The following is a 20,130-nucleotide window of genomic DNA, read 5'->3' as shown; positions in this document are numbered from 1 at the left end:
AGCACACCCATCACTGGCAGCATGGCCTTCCCAGGTCCCCACTTTCAGGCTCCTCAGCTCTCCCCAGACAAAAGCTTGCCCATGCCTGCGTGGGCTTGTACAGCCCTGGCAGCCCCTCAGCTTTATCTCACCCCAGCCAGGGCTACCACGCTCCTGCTCTAGCTGCCATCCACGCTTCTGTCCTAGCTGCCTACTCACCCATGGCTGCTCGGGGCTGGCACTGCCCTGCCTCTGTGTCATACTCCTCGTGGTCGCTGGGGCAGAGGCACAGGAAGGATCCCTCCACGTTCTCGCAAAGCGCAGTCCCGCACACAGCGACCATCAGCTCACATTCGTTCACATCTGCAAAGCAAGTGGCAGTGGTGGGCAGCGGAAGCCCTGCCTCTGCATGGGCAGCCTGTACACGGTCTGCAGCATGGGGTCACCCTTCAGCAGGGAGATGGAAGCTGCTAGGGACAAGCTGAGAGCTCTGTTCACACCATGGCTCAGCACAAGTCTGGCAAGAGCTTCCTGCCCTGCTCTCAGTGGATTCAAGGAGCCTGAACTCCAGCTTGCAGTTAGTCACTGGATCACAGGATCATCCAGGTTTGAAGGGACCGGTGGAGGTATGTAGCACAACCCCTGCTCAAAGCAGGGTCAGTTATGGGATCCCACCAGGCTGCTCAGGGCTTTGTCTTGTTGGGTCTTAAAAACCTCTAAGGCAGGCAACTGCACAGCCATCTTAGGCATCTGTTCCACTGCCGGCTGTCTTCATGGTGAAAACATTTTTTCTTATATTACACCCTGCCTGTTCTCTCCAGGCACCCATTAAAGTACCTCTCTAGCACCTTCAGTGCCTCCAGCCCCCGAGCACCTCCTTTCCACCTGCACAGAGAAGGGCTCCATGTTCACTGGGAGCCGCTCAATTTTTCATAGAGCCCTGCTCCTTTGCAGTCCCAAGGATCTGCTGTGCTAAGGGGAGGATTTTTGCCTCCAGGAGCTGCCCTGTTCATGTCTGGGATTCTCCACGTGCGGATGCAGTCCCTGCCCATGCTCTGGGAGCTGTCACACAGTGGGGACACCAGCCTGGCATCCGCTGATGGCTCTCCCTCACTGACTGGCAGAGCGATCATGGGACACTCACCAACACAGTAGTGCCCAGAGGGCGAGCTCTCATAGCCACGGTCGCAGAGGCAGCGGAAGGAGCCATCTGAGTTCTCACAGAAGCCATGGCTCCCGCACAGCGTCTCGTTGGCACACTCATCTATATCTGCAGCAGAGCGGAGAGCAGGAATTGCCCCAGACCCCACCTCTCCCAATGGACCCCCCCGTGTCCAGGCCCTTCTGCTCTGACCCCAAGACCTGGGGATGGGGCAGGCATTCCCTTGATGTGAGGGACTGTGTCTGGCTGCCCCACTCACTCCCCTGCTATGAGTGCACATGTTAAGAGATGCTTCCTGCAACATACAGAGCTGCAAAGAGGCCACGTGGATAGAGTAACAGGAGCAAAGTGGGAATGGGAAATGGATGTGAAGCGTGGGCGGTGGCTGGCAGGGGTGACTGAGGGTAGCACAGGTCCCTGCAGAGGCATAAAGGGACAAAGAGCCTACAGGCTCACATCAGCAGGAGATATACAAGGGTGCAACTGAAGTGTATGGGGCAAGAGCAGAAAGATCTAGTATGATGCCCTCCTGCCCCATCCTTCTTGACCTGGTCTTTCTCCAACTGCTATAGTGCCAGGGAGTAATCTCTGCCTTGCCCCAGCCTGGTGGGGTTGGACAGTCACAACTGGGTCCTCTGCCTACAGAGGGCAGGTTTACAGCCCTGCTGGCTGCATCCTGCTCCCCTCCTACTGCTGGATGGGAGAGGTTTCCCTGGAGCAGCCAGAGCAGCTGCGTGCACCCAGCCTGCTGCTCCCAAGGCCAGGAGTAGCTCCACATGCTAAATCTGAGTCTTGGAGCAGCCCAGAGGCTGGCAGCAGCTCCTCCTTGCTGCAGCCTTCCCTGAGCCGGGGGGGAGCCTCAAAAACTGTAGAAAGCCCTTTGCTCTTTCCTCTTTGCTGGAGCCTAAACTCCAAACCCAGAGTCCCCAGCCTAGCACATAGTGGTACCAGCAGCCTTTGCCCTCACCCAGCCCTGCCAGGCAGGTGACTGGCACAGGCAGCAGCCCCAGCAAGCACAGCCTACAGTGAGCTGTGGTCCAGCCCCAAGCCTGGAATGGCTGTAACCTGCCCAGGACTCTCCCCGAGCGGAAAGCAGCACAATGCAGTGTCTGTTCCAGATGCCAGGAAGAGAGAAGTCTAGACACAAGCAGGCAGCTCAGCCAAGAAAACAAACTCTCAGCATTATCTGCCTCTCCACCAGCCACACGTTTCCTCCTCCTCCTCCTTCTCCCCCACGCCCCTGGCAGAGATGTCCCACAGCCACCCTGTCACTGCCAGGAGGAGGCACAGGGACACCCAGGGCCATACTCACCAATGCAGTCACCCAAGGGGGTCCAGTGGAAGCCAGGCTGGCAGCCCATAATACAACGGTAGGAGCCCAGGCTGTTCTGGCACCGCCACGTGCCGCAGATGGCATCCCCGTATTCTTTACACTCATCCACGTCTGCAGGAAGAAGGGCAAGGGGATGAGGATGGACAGACGGGGACCCTGCTTGCTCACTGCAGCACATGGGTCAAGTTCAGCTGGCCGGAGGCCCTGAGCCATTGCTAGTCCTCCTTACAAGTCACCAGCAACTTTGGGTGCTGGGAGCAGAACTGCCCTCCCCCCTGCACTGGCTGCATCTATCCCCCCAAGTCCCAGGGGGCTAATCTCCCCAACGCCGAGCTCTCACCCACGCAGTCATCAGTCTCCTGTGAGTGTTTGAACCCATTTTCACACAGACACCTGTAGGAGCCTTCTGTGTTCAGGCACTGGCCCTGCGAGCACCGGGACTTGTCTGTGCATTCATCCACATCTGCAAAATCAGGCCAAAATCATCAACCCGGACCTCACAGCAGGGGAGGGAACAGAGGGCAGGACCAAAGGTATGTCGCTGCCATCCTCCAGCTCACCTTGGCAGCTGACTCCGCCAGCCGTGTTTGAGAAGCCAGGAGCACAACTGCAGAAGTAGGATCCATGACTGTTGAGACACTCGCCACTGGGGCTGCAGATCTCGCTGTTCAGGCACTCATTCACATCTGCAGAGGGAGCAGAGTCAGGGCCACGCACCCGGCCCTGGGGGACACCCTTCACCAAAGCCACATGGATTCCCTCTCCCCAGTCTCTTATAGGCAGCTCTTGCAGTGCTCAGGGCCCCTTGCTTTTCTTGCCATGGAGACAGAGATCTTCCCTGTCCATGGTAATCCTGCATTTGGCTACAACCTTATGGATGTGCCAGGCATGGTGGCATCACCTGCCCTTTCTCCCTGCCGAGAAAGAAGGGGGATCCATAGGGAGGCTGTATGTCCTGGACCCAGAGGACTGCAGGGATGGGGTTTGTACCTTCGCACATGGTGCCGTTAATGAGCTCGAAGCCAGTCTGGCAGTGGCACTCGTAGGAGCCTGGGGTGTTCCTGCACTCTCCCCCCAGGCACTGAACAGCAGGGTCCTCACACTCATCGGTATCTGCCAAGCAGAAGGGCACATCACAGGGTGAGGCCTCAGCTCTTGCTGCCACTGGAGAAGATCCCCACCCAGGGAAGCCATCACGCAGCTGTTGGCCTGCAAGGTGGGTTTGAGCTGCCCTCCCAGACCACGCCGTCACACTGAGATGAGGGCAGAGACTCCCTGTTGCTGGGGCGTGAGGAGTCAGCTCAGACCCTTTACTCCCCTCCATCATGGAGACCAAGACAAACTGGATCCCAGCACCAAGTCAGTGGTGCCCAGTGACAGGACCAGAGGCAATGAGCACAAACTGAAACACTGGAGGTCCTGTCTGAACATCAGGAAACACTTTTTCACTGTGAGGGTTGCTGAGCACTGGCACAGGTTGCCCAAAGAGGTCGTGGAGTCTCCCCCCTTGGAGATATTCAAAAGCCATCTGGATGTGGTCCTGGGCAACTGGGTCTAGGTGGCCCTGCTTGAGCAGGGGGATTGGACAAGATGATCTCCAGAGCTCCCTTCCAACCTCAGCCGTTCTGTGATGCTGTGAGGACAGGGATACTGCTAACCCCAGTGTCCACCTCCAGCAGAGCTCTGCACTGGGTACCACAACCACCGAGAGGCCATTGCAGAGCCACAGTTGCTGACAAACCCTCTCTCCAGCCAAACGCACAAAGAGCAAACATCAGGAAAGTAAGCCAGCACCAGCCATACCTTATGCGGCAATGCTTTCCTGCCTGCCAGACTTGCCTACAATGTCCTCCTGGCAAAGCTGGCCGGGGGCCTACATCAGCTCTCACCCAGCTGCAGAGCTCCACAAACCCTCTCCCACCCAAGTTCCACAGGCCTTGGACAGAGCCTGCTGGCACTCTGAGGATTTTGCTCACAGCAGAGGAGAGAGGGGTAGCTTCCCTCTGACAGAGGGCTGCGAGATGCCAGGAGACTGCTGTTGCCTGCAGGCCCATGAGGTAGGGGGAAGCACTGGAGGGCACTGCTAATCAGAAGGATGGGTTGGTGTGCTGGCAGCAGAAGACTTGCTAGTAGAGAAGGTCCTGCTCTACTTTTCTCCCCTGCCAGGAGCTAAAGTCCTGAGACTGGCACAGGGCAGGGACCTCCTCTTCCCCTTCGCAGAGCACTGAGCGTGCCAGAGGCATAAATGAACATCGCTCCCTACTGCCTCAGGGCACGATTCCCAGCTGTTCAGTCTCAAAGGGTTGCAAGTAGCAATATTCTTGAACCTTTCTGGAGATGAACCATAACCTAGTTTATTTATCACAAAACTATCATGAAACCCTTATCATTTTTCAAATATGAAACCCAGATCCACAGACAAGGCCACCAGCCAAGGCAGGGAAGAACATGCCATCCTGCCATCTGGTCAGTGTGACCCAAACAGTATCGAACCCTGATAAGGTGCCCTCGTGACAGGGCTGGGGCAAGGTGGCTGAGAAGGGGCTCACATGGAGTCTTGGGAAAGGGGGAGAGCAGATGGAAGTGATCAAACCATGGTTCTTCCATTGCACCCAAAAATCAGTTGGAAAATAAGCTCATTTCACACTGGCTTTTTCAGACACTAAAACAGAGGAGAACAGAAGGAGGAGAGCCTCCCTCTCCTTCCCCATTGGAGGCCCCCATGCAGGGGGGTGTTCTGAGAGTCATATCAAAGGCAAGATCTTCTGTTTGCCAGCTATGTGGAGGCTGTAGAGCTCTGCAGTGCTCCAGAGAGAAATTTACAGCACATGGCCAATCTTTAAACAAATACCTTTGCCAGCTCTGCCCCCTTCATTCCCTTGCCCCAAAGAGGGAATTTGCCTCAAGCCATCTCAAGCCCAGGATGTCCCCTGGGGGCAACCACCAGGGAGGGAATTTCCATGCCTGCGCTGGGGAAGTCAGGCTATAAGGCTGGGATGGAGTGCTCTCATGTCTCAGCAATGCAACCAACATAGATCGATGCTGGTGTTAACTGCCATGCATACCTGGCACAGCAGAGCCCTTGAACTAAGCTTTCCTCTTTAAACATGTCCAAGTTACATTAGGGGCTGGGGAAAAATGATGAAACGTGGGCGCCCACAGTCACTCCACTGGCTGTGGACCCAAGGTTTCTCCCTCTGTTGAGGACCTACATTTGGGGCATGTGCTCCCAGGCACATGGTTCTGAACTGAACCACACACAACTCCTCTGCCCATGTTTCCAGGCCTCCTGTACTCCACTGGCTTTTGTCAGCATCCCCCAGGTCATCATTAGTCCAGGAGTCTCATCAGTGAATCTTTCCCCTCCCATCCCCTTCCTGCGTGAGGAAGACCACCTTCCTGCTGCTCTAGGTGACATCTGCTTGCAGCCCCCCATGCTCTCTGCTGATCAGAGCTAAAGAGCTGGAGAAGGATCCCAAGGCTAAAGGAAGTCCCCAGGCCCCACCAGTAACCCAGCTATTGCAATGTCTCTTCCCTCATTCCCTCCAGCACCCGCTCCTCTGTCCCTGGGAAAGGGATACCTTCACACATGCTGCCATCTCTGGAGACGGTGTAGCCAGCGTCACAAGCCATGCAGGAGTAGGAGCCCTCCGTGTTGAGGCAGAGTCCAGAGGGACAGGCAGCCTGGGCCGTGCACTCATCAATGTCTGCATAAGCACATGAGGGAGAGCAGGATGAGTGGGAAGGACACGGAGTAACCATGACCGGGGCAGATGTGTTGAGAGAACTAGCCAACATGGTGGCCAAGACTTAGGCAGAGCCAAGCGCTCAGGAAGAGCCTAGGGAAACCTCTGGATTGGGTGCATGACACTTCAGAGGGTCTGGACCCACAGCCCCCCGGTACCTTGGCAGCTCTTCCCATCAGTTGCCACCTCATAGCCCTGGTAGCAGGAACAGCGGAAGGAGCCGTCCAGGTTGACACACCGTCCATGAGCACAAGTCCCCTCCGCAAGGCACTCGTCCACGTCTGCGTGACACAGCAGAGGCCAACATGGCATGGGAGGATGCTCAGGGCCATCCCCACCACCCAGGCCACGAGGGTGCTGTGCCCTGGCCATGCAGGCTGGCTGCCCGCAGAAGAAGGGTGCTGCCTGTGCCCCTGCTCCTTCTGAGAGTTGCAGGGAGCACTTCTGTGGGGGGTGAGGGTGCTGCCCAGAGACAGCCCAAGCTCCTCACCAATACATCTCCCATTCCTGGGCCGGTAGCCATCCCCACAGCTGACACACTTGTAGGATCCCAGCGTATTGACACACTTCCCACTGCGGCAGGGGCTGGGATCCACGCACTCGTTGACATCTGCCAAGAAACACACTCCTTTCAGGCTCCCAAAGGTGAAAAGTGCAGCCTTCTCCAGGATGTCCCTGCCAGCTGGATCCTCAGATTCCCCCTCAGGGGGACAGCGATGCCCAAAAGGAAGTGAGACAAGTTTGCCAGGTCTTGGGCAACACTTCTTATAGTCCCACTTACCACTCAGGATCCTACACCCACACCTGAGGGCTGACATAATCCAGCAGCAAAAGTTACTGCTGCAGGGTGTTGCCAAGGCCAGGAATGTGCATGGGCAGAGAAAGGGATCAGAGAACATCTGTGCAGGGCTGTTTCACCTGGGACCTTCATAACTGTGATTAGGATGCAGCCTCCAGCTCAGCAAGTCCTTAAGGCAAGTGCTTTCTGGAGGCCATGTGGGGGGAGCAGCATTCTGTGCATGCCCCATTTCTCATACTGCCTCCTAAAATAGTCTCCCACTCTCTGTTGGAGATGACCTACTGAGAAAGTGGGATCTTTGATCAGGCACATTGTATGTTCACAAGGTCGAATGCTCTCAAGGGCCCAGGTCATGCCATGTGAGTGGGATGCTGTGGGCACAGGTGGCCTGAGTCTCTGCAGCCTGCTCTCCCTGCAGTCCACTTGCCAGCATGAGGGTCTGGTGACAGAGGAAAAGTGGCAGGAAAATGGATGGGCAGCTCCTCCCAGAATGGGAACCTGGCATGGACTGGTCGTGGGGGATCTCCTTGGGGAGGTGGGAGAGGATCTTGGGAGAACTCCCCTCTCTGCCCAGGAAAGCCTGTCCCTCCCGCAGGCAGAGAAGAGGACAGACAGCCCTCAGGGAGAGTACAGGGCAGACAGACGTGGGGAGGTCCTTCCTCCCTTCCAGGAGACATGGAATGGTGAGGAAAGAAGGTGTTCAGCCGTGCACAGGGTGCGTAGGAGGGGCAGGGGAACAGGGAGCAGCAAGCTTCACCTTCACACTGTCCTCTGAGACCCATGGCAAAGCCCTCCTTGCACTCGCAGCGGTAGGAGCCAGGGGTGTTGATGCATCGCTGTCCCCGGCAGGTAGAGGGCTGCTCACACTCATCTCGATCTGGCAACAGACAGGGAGACAGTCCTTAAGTCTTCCCCCTCCAGCATGTGGAAGGCTGGGTGCGGGAGAGGAGCTGCTCCACCTGCAGCGCTCTGCCTAGGGGACCCATGCCCAGGCTCTCCTCCATCCCCCATCTGTCTTAGCACCCCCTTTGCCATGAAGCAGCGATCAGGGCTGTCATCGCAAGCTCCCGCCCAGATTGTCATGGGCAAGGTCCTGTCCCTGAGCGAGCAGGAGAGGGTGATCCCCATGGATCAGGCTGTCTGTGGGCAGGCCTGCGGGGAGGGAGGGTGCACAGGTGTGCATGTGTGTGTGCACTGTGTACATGAGTGCTTGTGTGTGTGCACAGGCACGAGAGAGCATGAGGGTGGCAGGCACCCCGAGGAGGTGGCAGCCCTGTGCCAGGCGGACACTACTTACCCTCACAGCTCTGCTTGCCTTCTGAAACAGCCAGGATGTACCCAGAGTAGCAGAGGCAAAAATAAGAGCCCACGCTATTGATGCAGCGACCTTTTCCAGCACAAGGATCTTTCAGGCACTCATCTTCATCTGTGCGCAGGCAAGGAAGGAAGACAGGCAGTCACCACCTGCCTGCCAGACCCCTGCCAAACCCCTGCCAGCCCCGCGGTGCAGCAAGTGGGCAGGGGCTCAGCAGAGCTGCCAGAAAACCTTCCCCCAGGACCCTGAAGGACCAAATGGTCCATCGAAGCCCGGCAAGCAGAGGAGGTGCCAACCTACCAATGCAGTGGAGGTGGCTGGGGTCCAACGTATAGCCGGGGTGGCACAAGCATCTGTATCCCTCTGGGGTAAGCACGCAAGCGCCGGCTCCGCAGGAGAGGGGTGAAGAGGCACAGCTGCTGACCCCTGGGAGGGGAGAGCATGGGGTTGGGGGCAGCACCGAAAGGGTGCACTGAGTCTGGCATCTGCCTTGTTTCCCCAGCACCACTGGGAGGGAGGCTGCTTCTCCTCTTCTTGGAGAGCGATGCTGAGCTCTATGTCTTCAGGCAGCCTGCACCCACAGGGCTGCAGGGAGGACACAGCAGACCCTGCCACCTCCTCCGGCCTGAGCCCAGCTGGGATGCCGCAGTCCCCTGCACTGCTCACCTGCGCCCCGGCCCCACAAAAGGGTGGTGAGGAAGCCTGCCAGCCCCATGCCTTGGAGGACTGGCAGCAGAGCCTGGCACCTGTAAGGGGGCTCCTTCAGGGGTGACAGCAGGGCTCCCCCCACCGCCACCCTGCTAAGCAGGGCGCAGGCGGCAGTGGGGGGGCAGCGGGGCACGGCACACCCCTCGGCACTGAGCCAGCCAGGGGGGCCAACCCAACCCCAAACAAAAGGCTATTGAGGAAGATGCATTCCTCAGCAAGGTGCCTCCGCCAGGCCTGCTCCCCAAGGTGCTCCAGCCCCCAGCGGAGGGCAGGGGCCTCGCTCCCAGACACTTAAGCAACCCTGGAACAACAGTGCCCTTGTTTCCAGCGCTGTAAACAAGCCGCCCCGGGAGCCACATGCCTCCCCTTGCGCTCCCCCTTCCCGATGAGTCAGCTTGCGCTGCGGGGGAACGGGGCCAAAGCCACCGGAGCAGGCGCGTGATCCCCTCGCCTGGCAGCCGCTGCTGTGCCGGGCAAGTCAGCTGCAGGTGGGGAAGGACCCAGAAAGCCAAACATTTTGCTCCCCGTACAGGATCACCCTCGTGCCTCCCCACGGCCAGCCAGCTTTCCCTGGCTGGCAGCACCGGGGACCAGGCTGGGACAACACCCCAAGGTGGTAGGGCAGGGACTTTTCTTTGGGAAGTCAAGGGAAGCATGTGGGATGACAAGCAGGCTGGGGAAGGGAGAGAGCCCCTGGGCTGAGCTTAGGGCATAATTTCCCCATAGTGCTAGGCAGAGAGAGAAGGGAAATCTCTGAGAGCGGTGGACACACACCTGAGCCCTGTGCTGGCATCTGTGTTGGAGCAGCAGCATCCCAGGTGGTGGTGGAGCCAGGCTGGGGACGACTGCGCCAGGACTCATCTTCCTCTGCTGAGGAAGAAGAGAGGTGAGGTCCAGACCCCGATCCCAGGCAGAGGTGCCCACCCAAGGCTTACCCGTGCTGGGTGTCCCCACATCCACAGCCCCGAGAGAGCATATGGAAAGGGGCCACAGGGTGGCTGCAGCAACCTCATCATCTTGTTATTTAACACAGCCTGCTCCACCTCCCCGCATCCCTATGGCCCCATGTCAGCCACCCCAGTGTGGCGTTGGTCCCCCACACTGTCCCGCAGCCAGCCCAGCCAGGAGCCCGTCCTGCCCAGCACCAGGGGCTGCGGTGCAGACGAGGCAGCTCCCAGCCTTCCCACTCTCCTCCCTCCTCGCTGCCCCGTCCTCTTCCCCATGACCGCCCTGCCCTCCCGCCAGCCGGGCGCTCACCTCTGCGCGTGGCGGGCTCTGCGGTGGCATCAGCAGCGCCCTGAGGGACAGACACATAGGACTGCCTCTATTCCTGTGCATGTAGCTGGGATGCAGCATCCCTGAGACATTTTCCCACCCACCTCCTGGCTCCTCTTGCTCCCCAAGACACCATCCTGGGAGGAGAAGCTGCCACATCTGGGTGCAGCTGGCAGGGCCTCTCTGTCCTGAGCACATCATCCTGAGCAAAACAGCTCCTGGCCATGCCCGGGGGGCTGCCCACAGAGGGGCCGTGCCAGCATGCTGTGCAGGTGAGACCCAGGGCACTGCTACTGGGCAGGCACCTCCACAAGATGGCCAGGAAGGGCATCCAGGCACGATAAATACTGCCACTGTCACTGGCAGCTCTGGAGGGCTGCGGACAGCCACTGCTCCAACCTGCCTCAAGAGCACTACCTACTAGAAGGGTGCTTGGTGCTAGACACTCTTTCTCAACATCCCCTCCTGGCAAACCCATGGCTGCCAAAGGAGGTGTTGGAGTACAACCTGGGTTTCTGCTCCAAGGATCTTTCCACAATGGATGAAGAAAACAGATGGCTGAGCAATATACATCCCAGACTAGCTCTGCTTCAGATTTGGAAGCTCTGGTTCAAATTTCTGCCCTGTCTTGAGCTTTCTCATGTGTCCTTGGGCAAGTCACTTCATGTCTATGAAGCAGTGACGATGGCAGTGCTGTCCCCTCTCTCAGAGAGGTTGCAAGTACGCCCTGAGGGCTGGGCTGCTATAGCAAGGGGGCACAGAGATGCTCAGGAGAGATATGGCCCAAATTCTACTGACAGCAGGGATCAAGAGACACACATTTTTCAAGTGAGACTCAATAAAGAAACCCAGCCCCAGGAAAGCCTGCCAGAGAATCAGTCCCCAGGCTGCTCCCATCAGACAGGGTGAATTCACACAGCCAGTGTGGGAGACACCCACGCCAACTGCTCCAGTGGAGTTTCTGCTGCACCCACATGAGCACGGGGAGACCTGCCTGTGAGCTGGGCTTGGCCATGACACTGGGCTTCATGAGAGGAGCAGACCCCAAGCTGACTGCAGCAGTTGCCCTTCCCCTGCCGCTCATTAGCTCTACAGCCAGGCCAGGCTGACAGCAGGGAGTGAGCACCCACACCTCAGCCAGCTCCGGCCTCAGCCTGGGCTGCTAGCCCAGCCCCAGCAAACGCCAGCTGGAGTCAATGCTGACCATGAACTACTGCAGCAGAGCCCTCAGCACCTGTTGGTTTGAGCTAATGGCCTCTTAGCAAGGGCCGAGCAGAAATGTGGCACAGTGCCTTCAGCCATGGCAACTAAGCCAGGGTGATAGAGTTTGCAGTTCACACTCTGTTCCCTCTGGTAGCAGCTACTTGCTTTCCTTAGTGATCTCTCTGACCACATTTCACACCTCCCTGTCACCTATTTGTATGACATCCCCTAGCATGGATGCACCCAGATATAGCAAGACAAACCTTACTCACCTGCGCAGCAGGAGAAACTTCACCTGGAAAGTGAAACAGTGCATGGTGAGTAGAGACAAGGCAGGCAGGCATCCTCCTTAAAGCCCTAGCTGCCCTAACTTCACCCCACCTCTAAGACACTGCCACTCAGTCCCTCATGCTCCTCCGCAAGAGCTTGTTCCCAAAGCCAACACATCCAGACTCCTCTCCTGGCAATGTGCAGACCCCAGGAGCTTCCACTCCAGCAGGTGCTGGCACAAGCAGCTGGTCACACTTCCCTCCAGCTGGGCTGGACAAAAGCCCAAGGACTGCAGTGCCAGGGCTGCCACGCAGACCTGAGGTCCCAGTGGAGGCAGCCTGGCCAGCCAGCACCAACTGCAAAGATGCGGTCGCAGGAGCCTGAAACTCTCAACCTCTTCTCCAAAGGCTTGAAGACACGGTGTCTCATGCCCCAGGAACACTAGTAGGGCTGAAGAACACCTTGCGTATTCATGAAGATAAAGAAAGTTCTTATCAGCTAGAAGTCCATCCATGGGGGCATGGCAGGACCTGGGAATTTTCCCACCCTTGCTAGGGGCCCAGATGGAGCAGCTTTAAGCAGTAGACCCCACACTACCCTCTCCTGCCGAGGTGCCAGGGTGGGGGAATGCCTCAAGGACGCTCCCACGCAGGCTGTCCTGCAGTTGCTGTCTCCTTGCTGCCCAGTCCAAAGTCCAGTTGCTGCTCTCCCCTTGCTCTTCCAAGCTGAGGGGCAGCTCTTCTGCCTCTGCCTTCCTCATCAACAGGCGGATATCAGAGCTGGAGTAGGTATAGCCATGTCCTGCTGGGCAAATCTCCTTGAAGGCTTCTGCGAGGGAAAATCAAATCGAAGCTTTAGAAGGCAGAGGTTGGAGAGAAGAGGCTGGTGCAGGGATCACCTGGCTTACTACCCCCAGACATGATAGTGGGACAAGTAGAAGAAAGGAGTGAAGATGGACAGGCATATATGTGAATGCAGGTATCAGTTTCTCCCATCCTATCATTTTCTGGAGATTTCTAAGGGTTAAATCCTTACGAAAACACATCTGGGCTGCAGTGGGTGGATGCTTCAAGCAGAAGGAATCTGCTTACAGGGCAGGGTGGGTTTCTAACAGGCACTGGCTGGTACTCCTAGACACCAAAACTGAAATCCCTCCCCTGGGTCAGTACTGCTAGGAAGGGATCATGCCACAGGAAGGTCAAAGATGAGCAAGGGAGCAGATAAAAGTGAACTCCTAGAACCTCGCCACTGAGCACTTTGCACATCGCTCAAGATGCTCTGCACAAACCACCTGAAAATTTTTCCCAGCCCTGAGGATTTCAGTACTTTCCCCTCCACCCTACCCCATACTGAGATATGCCAAACTCACCCTCACCTGACTTTCATCCCAGCAGAAGATGTAGGAGAGACAAAAAGGCTGTCGAGCAAAGCCAGGCACAGACATGGCTGTGCTTCCCCTCTGGTACAGAGTGGTTTCCCATCAGGGATTTCTACGTCTTCCCAGTTATTACCCAGGTCTGCTTCCTGGGCTGCTGTACCCATCTCACAGGCCAGCATTTGCACCGTTCAGCTCTGGGTCCTGCAGCCATCTGCATGGCAGCAAGTTCAGGCAAGCCAAAACCCCAGTCTAGCCAGAGCAGGCAAAGCCGAAGCAGGCACATCTCACCTGAGCCAGGCACAGGGCACTCCTCGCAGTTCTTCCCCCAGCCCTTTCCGACGCGGCTGCAGCAGCAGATCTGCTGGGTGATGCGGTGGGAGAGAGGAAAGGAGCACACGCCTCCGGCTGCAGAGCGGTAGCACAGCCCCTGCTCCATTGACACTGCTTTGTCCGCTGAAACACAATGGCAGGGTTAGTGCCAGAGGTCAAGCTCTACGCTCTCCAAAGAGAGAATGGGAGACACTCAGTCTCTCCCCCTCGGGCCCTTCTCTGCCCATGCCTCCCAGCCTGTCCCAAGGGCTGCCCCATCCTCTTGCCAGAACAGCCCCTGGCCTTCAGCCATCAGGCCATCCCCCCAGCAGTGCCAGCCCCAAGCAAATCCAGCTCCTGTGGGAGCTCTCAACCCAGAAGGCTCTGTCCTGTGCTGCCGCACCGCAGGCATGTCCCCTCCAGAGGGGCCATGAGATGTCCCTGGAGAAGAACAATGAATGAAGCGGGCCCGAGGCATGGGGACCTATCCTGCACACAAGCACAGGATAGAGTAACTCAACCGCACTTGCAAGAGACACGAAGCACGCTGCAGCCTTCATTCAGCCGTGGGGTCCTTCTCAGGGCCCTTCCCAAACTGAGGGGTTCCCTGGAGCACTTACAGATACAATGGCTACGGGACGGGTCCAGCATGGTGCCAGGCTTGCAGGTGCAGCGGAAGCTGCCGCGGGTGTTCACACACTCGGCATCTTTGCACAGGCCCTGCATCAAGCACTCGTTGATATCTGTGAACAGGAGAGAGCCTGGTGAGATGTGAGGAAGCTGAGGGTGAACTGAACCCCCTACTCCGTACCTCCCATTCAGGTGCCGCGGACCAAGGGGGTCTCAGCCAGGCTGGTGTCTGAGGCAGCCTCCGCACTAAGCAGTGCGGTGGGGACCTCCACAGTGACAGCAGTCCCACATCTGCAGTGCAGAGCTCGCTCGCTTCAGCTGGAGGGATGGCTTGTGAATGACTGCTCTGCTTCATGGTCCTCATGGAAAACAGATGTGGGCCCTACGGTGAGCCATCCCAGCAGGCTCACTCTTACGGCCATCATGGTTGTTGTTTGCAAGCCTGGACTGGTGAGTCCTGTCCTTTCACCTGATCCCTGGTCCTGCTCGTATGGAGCTGTCATCCACGGAGTATCCTTGCTAAGAAACTCAGTGCCAGCACACGGGGATGACAGTGACTGATCTCCTCCGGAGGTGGAGGGATGGTGGGCCAGGCTGCGCTGGTGTCTTCTTCCAGGAACAGGTTGAGCAAGTGGGACTTTGCCAAGCTCAAGCCCTGCCTCAAGCTCTGCCTCTGCCCCTGACTCAGCACGCATCAGACACAGTCTTCAGGAAGGGAGGTTGGGCTTATCCCAGGGAAACACTGTCAGGCTCACCCATTTGGCCTGCAGTAAAGCCTTTCCTACAGCAGCACCATGTGGGAATGTATGAGCTAAGCCGGAGAAGACAGGGATTGGCAAAAGGTGCATAAAGGGGAACTGAGGGCAACTTTCATGGTGGAGAATGAGGAGGAAGCCCTCCTTATGGATTGATGTAGTTTTATATGTTCACTAAAGAGCTTGGCCCAGAAAAGTCAGCGTGCTGACGAAATGTGCTGTGTCAGGAGGCACAAGCTGTGCAGGAAGAGCTGGATGGGAGCACGGAGTGGCAGGAGCAGGATGAACCTCAGCACAACCTCAGGACAAATCACAGGAACATATACTACAAGCTAAGAGGTGGGAGCAGGCAGTGAGAGGGACCTGGGCACACTCGCTGCTCACAGGACAGCTGCAAGCTGCCAAGACCAAGAAATGCCAACATGATGCTAGGCAGCATCACACTTTTCCACAAACACACATAGGGCAGTCCCAATGCCAATGTACAAGGCCCTGGTAAGACCTCACGTGCCCTGAGAGCACCCAGTGGTGCTCTAGAGACTCTCAAGGTGGAAGGGGCGCAGAGGTCGGCTGCTGGGACACTTGGAAAAATGCAGATACTGGAAGAGCTTGACTGATAACAGCTAGGCTCAGGAATGGCTTTCACAGCACTACCTTATTCCTCAGAGCTGAAGCATCACTGCTTGGTGGAAGTGGGGGTGTCACACAGCCAGCTATGACAGCTGGAGTTCAGACTTAAGGATCCGAGAGGTCCTCCCCAGTCCTGTGCTCTTAAACTACCCCGCTCACCACACCAGCTGCCCCATACATGGTTGAGACACACAGCGGCCATCAAGACCAGACCATGATGTTCAGTGAATTGGAAGTACCAACGCTACAGGGTTGTGCAGCAGGCCAGGGAATAGGATTTGGCTGCATAACGTAATGGTTTCCTGCTCCATAGCAAGCACAGGACAGACTTCATGAGAACAACCCAAATGTACTGGGAAACCCACTCAGAGGAGAGGCTTGGGCTCTCCGGAGGAGCCTCGGGGCTCATCCCTGTCACTCCCAGGCACGGTTGGAACGCTGTGTTGCTCTGACACACCAACTGGTTGAAGTGTTTGGCCTTCACATAACCAAAGGGATTGAAGGGATTAGAGTAATGAGAGCACAAAACAAACAAGCACCAAGGGCTAGGCTTTATGAGCTTAATTTAAAACAGGGCCACATCCCGGCCTCAGTCCAACCCCCTCTATTCCACTGGCAGCAGAGGACCCACCCGCAGTGGAAATCCCCACGGGGAAGAGAAGCAGGCAGGCGCGCTTGGGGCCACGCACTCCTACCCCCTGCAGCATGCCAGGGATGGGGCTAGCCCACAAGAAGAGGCCTCAGGGACCACAAACTGAGATCTGTAAGCTGTCTCAGTTGCTTCTTCCCACCCCACAGAAGCCTGCCAATGGTCCTTAGAAACAGCCATGCTGGGTCAGGCAGCCTGTGGTAAAAAGGTGCAGGCTGGTTTAGCCTGGCGCTTAGTGAGCAGGAAGGACCTGAATCAGCAACAGACACCAAGTATGTACGGACACCAGGGATATATGGACACCAAGGTGCTGGCGTGTGTCCTGTGCAGTGACTTCTGTGCATGCACACCTCCCCACCACCGAGCCTCCAAGAGAAGGTTTGTCTCATGTCTAGCAACCACATTATCCCTTCCAGTGCCATCCTTCCTGCTGGTCCCAGCAGCACCAGGAGGTTCCCTGGCTGGGTCTGCCAGACACTCTCAACTCATGCAGCCTTGTTCCTGCTCAATGGGGTGCAGCAAGGAAAGGAAAGAAGATCTTGCAGAGATGAGACATTTGTTCCTCTGCTGGCAGGCACCAGAGACAACCCTTTCTGTCCATACAGAACAGAGGAAAGTGGGCTTCTGCGAGGGCCCTCCTCTAGTCACCATCTGTGCTTTGACGACAGCCCACAAAACCAGAGCTCAGCTGCTTCCCAGCTCAGCTCCTCTCTTACAACCAATAGCCTCAGGAACCATCAGCCCTTGTCCAGCCCCTCGGCCCCCCTCCTACCTGGGCTGACAAGAGAAGGTCCCATGTAACCTCTCCCATAGTCTATCAGCCAAATTGCTCACTCTGGACCCTGAAGTGAAGTGCTGGGCTTCCTGACACAAGTCCCACTGCAACAGCAGACATGGGAAAAGCACCTTGAGGAAGCAGAGTGTCTGCAGAAGAGTATTCCTCCAGCCCAACTTATGAAGGAGCACGCAGAGGCACAAATCTCCGGTTCATGCTTTTTCCTGTCGAAAAACATCTTCCTGGCCAACTCCACATTGCCATCTCCCTCTGCTCCTCTGAGCCTCTCCCTGCTCCAGAGGGAATGCAAATCCCGAGCAAGCACTACAGGTCTCTGCTCGCTGACATGAGTCCCTCCAGCTGCTCTGCTCCTCCAACTCCTATTCATTGTCTCTGGGTAGCTCCTCATACCCATAGCACTGTCTGTGGCTGCATAAGGGATGAGATCTGAGGACAAGGAGAATAGGAGCCATTGCGTTGTTGAAAGTTCTCCCCCAGGACAATGTTGGGAGGTTGAATCATTAATTAAGTAAGCATGGTGGAAAGTCCCAGCTAAAAGAGATGAGTCATTGGATTGCCAGCCCTGGGCCTGGGCCCAGGCTCCCTGCTGTATCTTCGAGATGACACCTCTCAGCTTATCATGAATCACGAGAAGGAAACCGTAAAATTCCACTTCAGTCAGAACACGGAAAAACACAAGCACTGTGGGTCCAAGAGATGCCAAATAAACATGAACCAGAGAAAAAAGAGGAGAGATGGCGCCTTCCTCATATGGAGCTGAGGAACCGCAGGAATGAGAAGTGGATAGACCCCAGCAGCATGGGGCAGGCAGGGCAGTCTGGCAGCATGGACAAGTGACACACTCGGAACAGAAGGAATCACTTTTACGGCACTCTCCCGCTTGTAAATGAAGAACTGATCAAGCTGAGAACCTTCCCAAATGTTTTCAGGCAACAGAACTTCTGTTGCTTCAGACTACGGGAGAAATGTTTTTACACTCACACTTAGCACAGCAGCAACATAGGTCCTTATTGGGTCAGCAGGATTTAACAGGTGAGTTTTCTTGCGCTGGCCCAACTATGCGCTGACTATGCTTATCAGCTGAGTCATGTAGTCCACTGTTACCTTTTTTTCTTTCATTCTTGATGAAAGCACAGAGATTTTTAGAAGTTGCATTCTTTGCAGATCTATATCAGGGAGTTAGATAATTGTATTTTACTTGTGTAGGTAGTTACAGCTCTGACAGCGGATGTGGGAAGGAGAGAGAGATATGAAAGCAGCATCCTTACCTTGGCAGTGGCTCCGGTTCAGCCTCTTGTATCCTTGGGGACACTCCACCCGCCCGTTCTCAATCACAGGATGTGCTGGGAAGAAAGTAAACAGTGTGGGACGTCGGCAGTAGAGGCAGCCACCAGCATCCTACCTTCTTTCTGTCCTCCTTGTGGAGGGGAAAGGGTCCCTAGGCCTGCCTCGGATGGGCCTCCAATGACTCCCATGGCAGAGGAAAAGGTGGGAACAGCCATATTTCCCAAGCAGGGTTTTGGCTGCTTGGCAGGTGCCAACCTGGTGACCCAGAGGTGCTGCCTGTGCTTCATATCTATCACTGTGTCACCTTGGCTCCTCCCAGGCCAGCTTGGATAGCCAGGTGACACATGACAAGAGGGATCAGAGTTAAAGTAATGACAGAGGTCCTTGACAAAATGCTGAAATAACAGCCTGGGGCCTGTTTAATACATTTTCCCCTTTTTTTACTGCATGTGATTTCCTGCCCCAATCACCCTCATCAAAGAAAATTTCAAATTGCTGCTTAAAATAGTTTTGTGGCTTTCAAAATGGCCTATAACCCGCACAATTAAATCTCCAAATTTTTTAAAGGCAAGTAAAATGTGGCCCATAAATTCCAAGGATGTCAAATTTAGGCACAGTATTTTGGAGCAAGGGGAAGGGAATCAGGAGGTGATGGGTTGGGAAGTGAGTAAGCACAGGGTGGGGTAGGAGGAAGGGTGCTTTGGATGGGATTTTTCCAGGGTGAGGTTTCTTTTTAATTTTCTGGATCATACACTTGGAAACAAGAAGTGTGTGTAACAGCTAAGTGACTGTCCAGCCATATTCCTACCACTTGAATTCCTCCTGCCTGGCATCAGTAGCTCACACCCTAGTGTCATACATGGAAAGCCCTCCATGGCAATAGCTATATTGAGGATCTGACAGATTCCTAAAGCATTGCAGCTTTTGAGAACCAGGGACAAACTGAGACCATCCTTGCAGCAGGAGATGGTCAGAAAGACCCTGCAAAGGTTAAGAACACAAACAGTGCACTGGGGGCACGGAACAGGCATGTCCATAACTCTTTGTCCTGGACACTTTGACCCTATAAAGCAGTTTGAAGCCATTCTAGGACATTTCTTGAAAGGCAAAAGTTAGGGAGCAGCTTCCTAGGATAAAGGCACTTGGGAAATAAAAGACGGGAGAACAAGTTGTTCACCAGCTTGTCCCAGGAAGGAGAATAGAAAGCCTGTTTTCCCCAGGTATATTAAATGAAGTTACAAGGTTTTCTGGGTGCAGAGAGATCCTCAGCAGCTGGATGAATGACTAAGACAAAAAATCTATTCACCCCCTTCAACAGGCCCATCATGAACTGTGAGCAGGAGGTGCTTACGAATATCTGGATGTTAGGGGCAAGGGGGTTACTGGTGATACTGCAAATCTCTGGGTACATTTCCAACCTTCTGGGGAGGGAAAAGAAACCTCTGGCTCATGGGCTCCAGGCTCAGCACGCCGGTGGGATTCCAGGTCCTCCCACACCACAGCCTGTGGGCTTGGGGCTCCCGACAGGCATTAACGATGCTTGGAAGCATCTGTCAGCCTCTGCACGATGTGATAACAGACGGTCAAATGAAGCAGCATCATTGTATGCGAGCCCTCCGATGGGGAGCCAAGCATGCTGGAGATCAAACAGTGATGATGTGTCAGAGCCCACTCACTCTCTGAAAAGCCTTTGTGGAGAAACAGATCCTGCAGCATCCCTCTGCCAGATGCTGCTGGGGAGAGGGCAAGGCAGAAAATACTAGTGATGGGGGGTGACCGTGCAGGTCTCATCTCACCTCAGCACTCCTGTGACTCCAGTCTGCAGAAATATGCAGCCCATTACTGCAGCAAACGACTTGTGAGGCTGCAGACAAATGTCTTAATTTTGCAACGAAACCCATGTTCC

General features: G+C 55.9%; 1 protein-coding gene across 10 annotated transcripts in view; it reads right to left on the bottom strand.

Annotated features, from left to right (window-relative positions):
• Positions 1 to 20,130, bottom strand: part of LTBP2 (latent transforming growth factor beta binding protein 2) — a 98,721-nt gene that overhangs the window by 7,669 nt on the left and 70,922 nt on the right. For 9 of the 10 annotated variants that reach the window (XM_075030183.1, XM_075030179.1, XM_075030181.1 and 6 more), the window contains 19 exons: positions 18,206 to 18,280; positions 14,098 to 14,220; positions 13,457 to 13,621; positions 12,388 to 12,618; positions 11,793 to 11,815; positions 10,300 to 10,339; positions 9,817 to 9,912; positions 8,635 to 8,760; positions 8,317 to 8,445; positions 7,777 to 7,896; positions 6,711 to 6,830; positions 6,379 to 6,501; positions 6,056 to 6,181; positions 3,465 to 3,587; positions 3,035 to 3,160; positions 2,815 to 2,937; positions 2,454 to 2,585; positions 1,124 to 1,249; positions 199 to 342 (listed from right to left, as the gene is read on the bottom strand). In XM_075030183.1, coding sequence (XP_074886284.1) covers positions 199 to 342; positions 1,124 to 1,249; positions 2,454 to 2,585; positions 2,815 to 2,937; positions 3,035 to 3,160; positions 3,465 to 3,587; positions 6,056 to 6,181; positions 6,379 to 6,501; positions 6,711 to 6,830; positions 7,777 to 7,896; positions 8,317 to 8,445; positions 8,635 to 8,760; positions 9,817 to 9,912; positions 10,300 to 10,339; positions 11,793 to 11,815; positions 12,388 to 12,618; positions 13,457 to 13,621; positions 14,098 to 14,220; positions 18,206 to 18,280 — 2,271 coding nt within the window. The remainder of the gene's footprint in view (positions 1 to 198; positions 343 to 1,123; positions 1,250 to 2,453; positions 2,586 to 2,814; positions 2,938 to 3,034; positions 3,161 to 3,464; positions 3,588 to 6,055; positions 6,182 to 6,378; positions 6,502 to 6,710; positions 6,831 to 7,776; positions 7,897 to 8,316; positions 8,446 to 8,634; positions 8,761 to 9,816; positions 9,913 to 10,299; positions 10,340 to 11,792; positions 11,816 to 12,387; positions 12,619 to 13,456; positions 13,622 to 14,097; positions 14,221 to 18,205; positions 18,281 to 20,130) is intronic. The other variant, XM_075030177.1, reaches the window with a different exon arrangement.

This window comes from Buteo buteo, chromosome 6 (genome assembly GCF_964188355.1).
Source record: "Buteo buteo chromosome 6, bButBut1.hap1.1, whole genome shotgun sequence".
NCBI classification, from domain to species: Eukaryota; Metazoa; Chordata; class Aves; order Accipitriformes; family Accipitridae; genus Buteo; species Buteo buteo.
The sequence above is the reverse complement of the archived record's forward strand: the minus strand, read 5'-3'. Positions and strand labels throughout refer to the sequence as shown.